The following is a 12114-nucleotide window of genomic DNA, read 5'->3' as shown; positions in this document are numbered from 1 at the left end:
AGCCGTTGCTCGTTACCAACGCATGTGCTGACTGGAAAGCCGGAGCAAGCTCCTGCCGTAAAGTCGGATTGCAAGGTAACTGCATCATGCGTAATATACGAAAGAAAAGGGCGCAGAATAAACGGAATTATATTCGAAACAACGAAATAAGAAAGGCGGCCGTGCGTGTCAAATATCGGGCTGATCCTGAGAAACTGAAGGCTGCTGCCCGGGCTGCTGCCCATGCTAGTTACAGGGCCAACCCCGAGAGGAAAAAGGCATCGTCCCGTCTTTATTATGCTCGGAACGTGAGATCTAAGATCAAGTGGGCCTGTACATCCTCTGGGGTCGCCGTGGTGCAGCCGGTCATCGAGAAACGTACCTCCACAGACGAGGGCCTTCCTGATGCTACAGAACAAGCCAAGGTCTGCATGCACTTACTACTTAGTCTTAGACTTAGACTGGTGATAAAGCAGCTGCTGTAGTTTGTGTTCTGTTGATTTGGCATGACATCTGCTAGGCAGGAATGTTAATCTCATGAGTATCGGCCCGACGGACGATCTTGTTCCAAGCGTGTAAAACGTTCTCCTGACAGATCTTTGTTTCGGCGGTGTATAGGCAACAGATCGCTGTCTCGATCGCTCCCGAAAGGAATAAATCACCGTTACGTACATGAAGCAAAAACGTGTACTGCTTGTTTTTTCGAATTAGGCCTCCTGATCAGACCTTGTGGAAATGAAAATTCTCTAATACAGACATACGTACACACACACATATACATGTACACACATGCACATACATCTACACACATGTACACACATAAATACATGTACACACATACATACATACATACATGTACACACATACATACATGTACACACACACACACACATATTCATAATCATACATATACATATCTACATTCATACATATATATACATATACACATATTCATATACATGCATACACATATTTATATACATGCATACACATATTTATATACATGCATACACATATTCATATGCATGCATACACATATACATATACATGCATACACATATACATATACATGCATACATATTGTAACGAATTTGAGAACGTGTAAAGAATGTGAGTATTATGGTTTTGTTGTGTGGAAATTCACCCTCCGTAATGTAAAGAAAGGTCGAAGCTCGTCCTCTTAGTTAATTCCATAAACCTACACGCAGGGCACCATATATCCTTTTAAATAGTTATTCCCTTATTCTATGTAGTTTAAGGCGGTGTTTCCCAATAGTTTGACTCTCCATTGCACCGAATTAAATAAGAGTAGGTCCCATCTGCAAAGTGTCAGGTTTGGATGGTTTTTGCCGCAAATGGACCCCATTGAGCACGCGGTCGGTACGGAGACGAAAGGCGGGTCTCCACCTCGTCATAGAGGGGAGGAGTGAGTCGGCCCCGCTCAACCAACCCAGCACGAAGGGGTTTGGCTTGAGCGGGCGGAGAGAGAACGATCTGGGAGGTTCGCAAAGGTTCAAGGGTGGGGCTTATATAACCCGCGGGAGACGCCCCCCACCTCAGATGCGCTGGAGATGAGCAGATGAGTCCAAGCAGCCGTGATACGTGCCGCGCTGCAGGAAATACGGACCGAGGCAACGCAAGGAGCGCGCGACGCAGCAGTGCGGAGAAAGGAACTTCGCCCGTGCAGTTTGGGACCGCGGGAGTTAGCACGACCGCGGCTCGGCTTTTTGACGGCGGTGCCTTCTGGCCCGACCGTGCCCAGTCCCCGCTGAACTCCTACTTGCCTCTCCCGCCAAGCCATCCACCTCCAGCGATTCGTTCCTGCCATCATTTCCCCGTGTAAGTGTGAATGTTCGTCTGTCGTACACGTTGTCCTGGGGTAGGTAAGCTAATGATTTCACTGTGTCTCCTGCTCCTTCCATTTCCCTGTATATAACCTTGACTGCTCTTTTTGCTTTGGCTTGTGTAAATAATTAATAAATCCTGTTATTCCTCCGTACTTCTTCTTCTTCTTCACATTCGGTCGCTTTAGAGGTTTCCCAATTGGATGTACGCGGCGCGATTCGGCCAACGAATAAATCGGGTCTAGTCATTGGTAACCGGCTCACGGTGCAGTCCGCTTCGCTCGGCGCAACTAATCCATTAGGCTGCGACCGTGAGCGGGGGAGTATTTCCTCGCGTGTCGGGGAGCGCTGGTATTTTAATAGGTCATAGGACGGTTTAGGCCTAATACCCTACCCAGCGTCGACCGGCCGTGGTGTCATACCCCCCAGGACCACGTCGGTCAGTCATATAAGCGAGGGGACTAATCCCCCCTTGGTAAGTGGGGAAGGCCGACGTTGGATTCCGTAACAATACAGTGGTACCTCGGCTTACGAGTTTAATCCGTTCCGTGACGGAGCTCGTAAGCCAAATCGCTCGTAAGTCAAAGCAAATTTTCCCATTCAAATGCATTGAAATGCTATTAATCCGTTCCAGCCTCAAAAAAAAAACACCAATTTTTTTTGTTAGGTGCTTTTAAATAACAAAAATGTACTTTATAAATAACAAATAATGTATAAACAAGCACGACCTCGTATATACTGTACATAATACAAGAGAATGTAAAGAAATAAACTGGTTTTATTAAGCAGAGGAGAAGAGCATGCCAGGTGGTGTGCGTGTTGTCGACTTGGCGAGGCAGTACGATCGTACTCCTTCTACGATATGTACGATTTTGAAGCAGAAGGAGTCCATAAAGGCTATAACGCCAGCCAAGGGCGTTACGATTATTTCAAAGCTCCGGACCTCTATCCATGAAGATATGGAGAAGTTGTTGTTTGTGTGGTTGAAGGAGAAGCAGCTCGCAGGAGATACCGTGACCGAGAGCATCATGTGTTTGAAAAGATTGAAACTCGGATATCGAGCACGGACCACGAGGTGTTTTTTCTTTTTTCTTAATCTCAGTTTCAGTGAACTTTTGCTCTGTGCTCACGTGTACTGTACCTGTACCTGTAATGGTACGTCAGAGGATGGCACCTGTTGTCATCATATTAAGTGCAAGATGTTCTGCATCGTAAGTTGGTACACCGTGGTCTTTCGGCGGTGTTTAAGCCGGCCGTCTTGGCTTCTGTCACCATTGGCATTGAGTCTTTCGATGTAGGTAGGTCGTTGTGTGCCGGTGCCTTGGCCGAATTCCTTCATTGCTGCATTGTTAGCTCACCTGGTTTTTTATACCACATCTTTGGTTATCGGACCAGCGAATGACGTCATCTCCTCCAAAGTATGGCTTATTCTCACTTGTCTTGGACGATCTTCTACTTCTAGCCTTCCACCGTGCATTTGGTGTCCACTGTACTTACTGTACAGTGCCTGGTAAAATTGATGTAATGGGTTTTTGACCGTCAACGCCATGAACCGTCATGAACCGTCATGAACCGTCATGAACCGTCAACCGCCAACCGCCAACCGCCATGAACCGCCATGAACCGTCAACGCCATGAACCGCTAACACTCAAAAGCCCATTTATCGCGCCTTATAAAGCAAAACGCAAACCGAAAGCCATGCCTCTCAAGCGAGGCGTGCTTCCGTGGTCACGTGATCCACAGGTGTAGCTCATTATACCCGCACGCGCGACACGCTTTGGCGGTCACGTGACCAGCCACTCTGGAGGCGGGGATCCCCGCCGATGACGTCACCGGCTGGAGCAAGGAGATTCCTCGCTCATGTATTTCGACGATTGCGTGTTTTATATCCAAGCAGAGATGCTTTCACGGCAAGATAACCGCGTGACCGGAACCGGAAGCCACAACCGGAAAATTCAAAAAAATAAATTTTTTGAGCTCGTACATCGGATCTCGGCTCGTATCCCAAAGCAACAAACCGCCCGAGCGACGGCTCGTATCCCGAAAAACTCGTACGTTGGGGCACTCGTAAGCCGAGGTACCACTGTATATACATATACATGCATACATATATACATATACATGCATACATATATATATATATATATACTAGCAGAAGTACCCGGCATTGTCGGGCGGGGGAGGGGAGGGGAACGGGGGGAGAGCGAGCCCCTTGGTAAAGCGAGCGATTTTTATTTTTCATAGCGTTTCATAGCGTCATAGCGATTTTTTTTTTCATAGCGTCATAGCGTTCATATCGTTCATAGCGTTCATAGCGTTTCAAAGCGTCATAGCGATTTTTTTTTCATAGCGTCATAGCGTCATATAGTTCATAGCGTTCATATCTTCATAGCGTCATAGCGATTTTTTTTTTCATAGCATCATAGCGTCATCACGTGATCGCTCTGAGCGAATCGGCGCCCACCTGCTCTGATTCCATTGAATCCGTGCGCTGAAATGCGCTGAGGTAAATATGAATAAAAAATATGGATCGTCAAATATTTTGAGTTCGGCCATGTTCGTCCCAGGCTCACTGGCCATGTCTATGCCAAATATCAAGCACGTAAGCCTCTCCGTTTAGGAGTCTATCCATAACATTACACACACACACACACACACACACACACACACACACACACACACACACACACACACACACACATTGTGTTTTATATATATATATATATGTATACATATACATGCATACATATATACATATACATGCATACATATTGTTATGTCGAGAGGGTAGAGCAATATCTAGAGCCAGGTAGATCTGAATAGGTAACATGCTTCATCTGTCGCGGTAAGGAATCTGCCCTGTAATAAGTTCCATGTGTTTAGGCGGTTTGTCGGTTAAGGAGTATACATGTGAACATACCAGGATGTTCGTGTGTTAGGTAGTTCTAGGGATTAAAGATAACGCCCCTGTGTGTCAAACCTGGTCATCAAACCTTTGTCCCTTATGGCAATGCACACCAATATAGACACTTAGTTAGGCCCTTTAGTGCAACATTAATTAAATTCCCTTCCCTGACAAGGACTTGGGAAGAGAACAAGCAAGAGGCCAGTTCAGGGCACTGCCGCATGGGCTGCAGCCAGCTACACCTCCGGCAGGCCCCGAGTAGCACGAGCTATGACCACGCTACAGGCCTGTGATTCGGTGTAGTGCACTGATTGGGTGGCACGCCAAGGCTGACATCACCGCCGCAAGGTTATATAGGGGCGCGCCGTACGACATTGGGTCTCTTGCGGCTCTGGCACATCGAGTCTCTCTTGCGCAGCACGTCCCTCTGGCCCTCTTGCTCTTGCAGCTCGAACCCTCTTGCAGCATGTCCCTCCCTGGCTGTCTTGTGCTCTCTGCGTTTTCCTCTTTGTCTTGGGAGGTCCTGGTGGTCTGGGTTCGCCATCTGCGTGGTGCTTGGAGCGGTGCTTTTGGTGCTTTGGGGCCTCGCGAGCGGTGAGAGGATTGGAGCTTGGAGCGAGGCCTGGTGGCGCGCGAGCAGGGCCGAACGGAGCCGTGTTACACTTCAAGACGACAGACGAGATAAGGCTGCACCCACAGTCCCCACACCCCACATTCACAAGCACATGACGTTTTCTTTTGTTAATTAATTTGCCCCTGTCTCATTTCTGAAGTGAGGTGTGTGGGATCCCAACGTAGGAGCTTTATTTGATTACCATGGCGTTTCATTGTTATCGGGTGCCGGAAATAAACGTGTTTATTTTTGTACATTTTAACTCGGTGTCGAGTACATTAATTTCCCTGCAGCTGCCATCGGTTCGCTGAAGGTAAGTGCTTTTGCTGCAGCCTCCACTTCCCTTCCTCTTCCCGCGCTACATAAGTAGAATCGGTGTTTGGTCGTCGCTCCTGTAAAGCCGTTCTGGTCCATCCGCGGTCCCTGGTGTTAACCGAAGGGTCCGCGCGACAATATATACATATACATGCATACATATATACATATACATGCATACATATATACATATACATGAATGAATGATCATTTAAAGGCCTTTTTCCCTCGCTAGAGTGGGGGTTGGCCTTGTGGGCCCCATGACAATCATGGTTCCCTGTTTGAGGCAAAAAAAATTTTTTTATGGCCGGATGCCCTTCCTGACGCCAACCCTTAGTCGCCTCTTACGATGCGCAGGGATACGGTGTACCTATTCTAAACCGGGGTACACACCGGGATCATTCATCCCAGCAAGCTGGTACTCAATTTGCCGACCTCGGAAGGATGACAGGCTGAGTCAACCCCCCTGGTGTTAATTTAGTGATCGACCGGGATTCGAACCCAGGATCCTAGGATCCCAAGCCGGCACCTTAACCGCTAAGCCAACACCAGGCTTATATATATCTATATATCTATATAAAGCAGTAAAGTATGTTTGTTTGTTTGTTTGTCCTCTTATAACTCGAGAATTACTCATCGCGGAGCAAAACCAAAGGCATATTCGGATTCAGTACGTCTCAGAGCAACTACAGCACACCTTAAAATTTAAAAAACGTCACTTAAAATTATGACGTCATCAGCATATTTCGGAACGTTAATTTTTAAACTTAATATTCGGAATTAGTATGTCCCAGAGAAACTTCGTAACGTTAATTTTTCAACTTCATCCGATTGACATGGGACCAACGGCATGTGACAGAGAGTGAAACATTTATTTGCCGACAATGACTTCCGACTTCCGGGTTCGGAATGCGGGACCAATGCCATTTGACAGGGAATAAAAAATAAATGCGACATTCAATTGACGACAATGACTTCCGACTTGACTCCCCCCTCCCCCTCCCCTCCCCCTCCCCTCCCCCCTCCCCCTCCCCTCCCCCCTCCCCCCTCCTCCTCCCCTCCCCCCTCCTCCTCCCCTCCCCCCTCCCCCTCCCCTCCCCCCTCCCCCCCTCCCCCTCCCCTCCCCCCTCCCCCTCCCCCTCCCCTCCCCTTACCTCTCCCCTCCCCCATCCCCCCTCCCCTCCCCCTCCCCTCACCTCTCCCCTCCCCCATCCCCCCTCCCCTCCCCCTCCCCCTCCCCTCCCCCTACCCCTCCCCCCTTCCCCCTCCCCCTCCCCCCTCCCCCTCCCCCCTTCCCCCTCCCCCTCCCCATCCCTCCCCCTCCCCCTCCCCATCCCCCCCTCTTCTCCCCTCCCCTCCTCTTCTCCCCTCCCCCCCGTTCCCCCCCCTCCCCTCTCCTCCCCCGCCCGGCAATGCCGGATACTTCTGCTAGTATATATATATATATATATATATATATATATATATATATATATATATATATATATATATATGTATGTATGTATGTATGTATGTATGTATGTATGTATATGTGTATGTATATACATATACATGCATATACATATACATGCATACATATATATTGTTACGGGACCGCGGCGAGGATGTTGTTTGCCGAGCGGATGGCCGCCGCGCCTGAACAGTTACCCCGACTAACCCGATTCCTGAACGTTGGCCAAAATCGCGCCACAGATATTCAATATGGAAACCTCTAAAGCGACCGAATGTGAAGAGGAAGAAGAAGACGTACAGAAGAATAACAGGATTTATTATTTACACACACTAAAGCAAAAGGAGCAGTCAAGGTTATATACAGAGAAATGGAAAAAGCAGGTGACACAGTGAAAATTGCTAGCTTAACTATTACAGTCTTATTTACCCCAGGGACAGAACAAACAAAGACGGACTCACACGAATGGGGAATGGAGGCAGGAACGATTGGCTGGACCGGGAGGAATGGCTTGGCGGGGGAGGAAGGTTCAGCGGGGATCGGTCGGGCCGGGAGCGGATAGCCGCCGTCAATACCCGAGCTGGGATCGCCAACAGCCGCGGTTCCAAACTGCACGGCGAAGCCCCTCCGGTGCACCGTGCGCTCTCCAAAGCTCCTCCTTAGAACTCTCTTGTGCTTGGCACTGCACACTCGGCACTTGCCCTACTTGGCACTTCGCACTTCGCCGCTCTGACTCGCTTGCACTTGATCGTCGCACGTATCTCTGCATGTATCTCTTTGGACGTATATCTTAGGACGTATCTCTCTCAGGACGTTCCTCTCTTGCTTCGCCCTCGTGCGCACTTCTCTCCTCTCTTAGTCCAACAACTTCAAGGCTTTCGCGCGCGCTCTTTATAGCGCCTCAGGCGATCAAGCCGCTGGTGTCCAGGACACGCCCATTGGTGAGCTCGCCCCGGCCCTGATTGGTCGGCACGGCCCTCTGGCTCCACCCTTGATGACGATGGGCGGGCACGCCCAGGATTCGGCAGCTCCTCCCCCTTCTTCTCCGAGCCTACCTCGTGGCGAATGGAGTCACGGAGGGAACAGTTGGCAATTGCGGCTTTGGGAATGGGAATGAAAGGGGGTCTACTCTTATTTCACTTGGTGCAATGGAGTATTTCAATTAATGGAAGACACAGCCTTACACTAATACACATAATAAGGATATAACTACTGAACAGGGATATACTGTATGGTGTCCTTCGTGTATGTTTTATGGAATTAACTACGGGAACGCCCTTTGACCTTTATACAACAACAATTGCAGGAAGGAGGGTGACATTTTACAACAATTCATTACACAACAATAAAAAAAACAACATTCTCATATCCACAACACTGCACCCTCCTCCCCTTAGGCACGTCCCGGGCCTATGAACTTTTACTTTTAATGTGGCACGTAGGTGTAGTTCCCTCTACATTTAACCTGACCCTGAGTGCGACAGTTTTAAAACATAAATAAATATGTCCCGCTGCTCCATTGCACCCTGCCTAACAGATTCACGCCCACAGCTAACCGAATTGCGGAATGGTCTTCAAACTATACATTTACGGTGGGGGCGCATTATTTACAATGACTACTTTATTTACAAAACGTAACCCAGGACCTGTGATCGTTCTTTTGGGGGGGGAGACAGTCTGCCCTGCATCGATGCACCATGAAAGCACCCAAAAACGCACCAAAGCACCCTCAAGCACCAATCGGTGCACAGTCATCACTGTTCATGAATAAAAATAACCAAACAACCCCAAACCCTGCTGGTGGTCTCTTGCTCTTCGGCTCCCTCTGCTGGCTATTTGGTCTTCCAGATGTTGTCATCTTCTTTGCTGGCGACCTATTTGCAATAAAACTTGCACAAAACGTGTCCATTTTTATTTTATTTATTTATGGCCCACAGGGCCGACTACGTGTGGTTCACCTGTGGGGCATCGGTGCCCTGTGACCAAGGTCCGCCACAAGATCTCGGGCCTTCATGGCCGGTTCCAGCAGAGGGGCCATGCCCCAACCCATGGGGTCCATAAGTGGTGCTCAGCCACAGACATGTGGTCCATAATGTGGTGCATCGATGCAGACAGCTGGTTCTGGGAGTTCCGGGCGCACAATGGCGACTCCCGCACGCTCCCCTCGGTGCCCAGTGGCGCACAGTCCTCATGTGGGAGACAAGGGGGGAAAAGACAGATGAGCGAGGGGTAAGGTCACAAGGGTACACATCAATACAGGCAATGCAAGACAAGGTGCGTATGGAGACGGAGCGGAGAAAAGCTCGTCCCTACCGTACGTCACCCCCCCTGTCACCTACTCTACCCTTGCCCTTACCCCATATTTACAACAATCTACACATTACAAATTCGTCACTACCGTCACGTCTTCCCCATATTTCCCCTACACCAAATTCGTCTTCACAATCCCACTAACCAAAATTTGCCATCACCAATTCATCATCAATCCTCATAAGGAGGGAGAGATGGAACACCAGCACAATGTCACACCCACGTCATGATGCATCTCACATTCCAAACATTTGCACAATAAAAATAACAAAACAACCTGGCATGGTGTGGAAGTACGTCATCCCAGGTGAGTGGATGCAGATGGTGCGAGGAGATCTCCATCCTAACTATCCTCTAAATGACATTAACACACTTTACACTACCCGGGGTCTTCCCTGCCAATCCATTGGCCAACTTACACTATGGGTTCTAAAAACCAATTCCCATTGACCAAACTGTGGTGCTTATCAATTTGGGGTCTCACTCCCCCGATTCATCTCCCGGTGCCCTTGCACAATTTCCGGGCTGGGTCGTGCAGTTCTCCCAGCAGGTCTACCCACCTGCACACCTCCACCACTGTAGTTGCCTCCGAGCTTACCTGCTCCTCACCTAACCTATCTAACTGGGGAAGGCCCCTCCTGGCTCTGTCACCCCTTGGTGCCCTCTGGCACTGGGCTACCCGGGTCCGTCCTCCGGATCCTCGGGCCCCATCCACAACAACTACCGGCTCCCAGAGCCCACCTGCGGCCTCACCTGGCCGACATCCTCACAGTGGTGGAGTGCCAACCAACTACACACACTAACAGGCTACACGCCCAGCCATTTCCACAACACTAATGCACCCATCCAAGTACCATTCTTCCACACGCACCACAGATGCCAATATCCAACCACAATTTACCTGTACCCTCTACCTAACACTTACACTACCCTCCCCGGGTATTCGTGATGGGGTCCATCCTCCTTTCCCCCATCCACACCTTGGCACCATCCACTCCACTCCACAGTTTCCACCATACTCACTCCACGACCATCCATTCCAATACTCCATATTTCCCAGACCATTTATTCCATACACCTGTTCTCCATTCACCTGTTGTTGCACACCTGTGCAATCACACCTGGTGCCACCTGCACCCTCCTTCCTTCCTGGACCATTTGGTCAGCACAATACTTATCACTCACTCAAACACTGCTCCATACACCTGTCCAGTTGCACACCTGTGCAATCACACCTTTTAACCACACACACGGCATCATCTGAACTACCTGTTGCCCTGCTAACTTAGTGCTCCCCGTCTTCCCTTTAAACTGAGCACATACCACGTCATTATATCATCCAAACTAATCTACCTGCGTCCCCACTACAGGTATCATTGTCACTACCTAATCTTACCGTTACCTAAGGTCATCTTCTCTAGATCCCTATCATTATCCTAACCCTCCCAGGCTAGTTTTCACTGCCAACCCCATAACCTAGTGCTCCTTTGCCCCCGCTGTGAGAGATGGCAGAGTTGCCATCCCACCACATCGGGCATCTTCCACTACCAATTTTGCACACCAAATTCCAGCTAATTAAAAATTTGCCAATTACTACCAATCATCTGCCAATCATCATTCTGTCAATCCTTTGCCAATCATCAAATTTTGTTTTTCTAATTTCGGGTCCAAAACACTATCCTCATCATCACAGTCCGCTTTATCTGAGCCTCGGTGCGTCGTCACATCAATAAAACTCGGCTTCGCAAAGCCGAGCAATGAATTCGGGTGGTTTGGTCGCCTGCAGGTTGAATCCGTCCGGCTTTCGGTTCAAGGGAGGTGGTTTGGTCGGGCCGAGATTCCACGCACCATCTCGGCGCGGTACCTTGCGGTCCCGGGCCGGATGACCGAGGCTCGCCCGGTCAGAACCCCGCCCCCTGCCAGGGGGCACCGTTCCGCTTCCTCCCACTCGCCCTTGAACCGGACTGGTCGCCTCGCCCGACAAGGCCCGGAGTCGACCGTGCGGGGCGGGGCCAAGCCCGAATCGGCAACGACGCTTCGAAGAGAAGCGACGCAGCATCGATCCGCGCCGGGCCTGGCATCCAACAAAGCACACCCCGCCCCCGAGTGCTCGCATCGGCTATCCGTCGCCCTAAACGCTGCCCCGTTCAACGTCGATGCTTTACTCGCATGCCCACACGCACACGCGACCCTTTTGACACTCACAAAACCCGGCGTTCCAACGCCGTCCGTACATTCCACACACTCTGTCCATTCCACCAACGCACTCCCTGTTACACACCACACTTCTCGCGCACACTCGCCGTTCGCACACTTTCTTAACACACCTCGCGCACCGTCTTGCGCACTCTCCCCACTCGGTACGTACCCCGTACCACTCACCATGGGCGTGCACTCTTGCATCCACCCACTAACGCGCTCAGATGGGCTCTCCCACACCGCGCCACGACCAACTCAGGTGTGCTTCCTCACACACGTTCCACCACCACCTTACTCTCCGTGTCACACTCCCCCTCGCACGTACACTCCATATCGCTCTCACTCCCTGTGTCACACTCCGTACACCCCGACGTGCATTCTCGCTCGCACTCGGTATCACACTCAGGCTTCGTAACATGCTCACCCCTTGACGCACACTTTTTTTCCACACGCGACCCTTCACCAACGCCCGGGTGCTTCCTCGATCCCAATCGCGCG

The 12114-nt window shown here is 50.1% G+C and overlaps 1 protein-coding gene across 1 annotated transcript in view; it reads left to right on the top strand.

Moving 5' to 3' along the window:
* The window catches only part of LOC144889601 (uncharacterized), a 60091-nt gene continuing 47977 nt past the window's right edge, over positions 1-12114 (top strand). The window contains exon 1 of the mRNA XM_078770451.1: positions 1-404. Within this exon, the coding sequence (XP_078626577.1) occupies positions 87-404 (318 nt within the window). The 5' untranslated portion in view covers positions 1-86. The remainder of the gene's footprint in view (positions 405-12114) is intronic.

Source organism: Myxine glutinosa, chromosome 1 (assembly GCF_964187855.1).
Source record: "Myxine glutinosa chromosome 1, kmMyxGlut1.1, whole genome shotgun sequence".
In the NCBI taxonomy this organism is placed as follows: domain Eukaryota; kingdom Metazoa; phylum Chordata; class Myxini; order Myxiniformes; family Myxinidae; genus Myxine; species Myxine glutinosa.
Note: the sequence above shows the minus strand (reverse complement) of the source record. Positions and strands in the feature narration are given on the sequence as shown.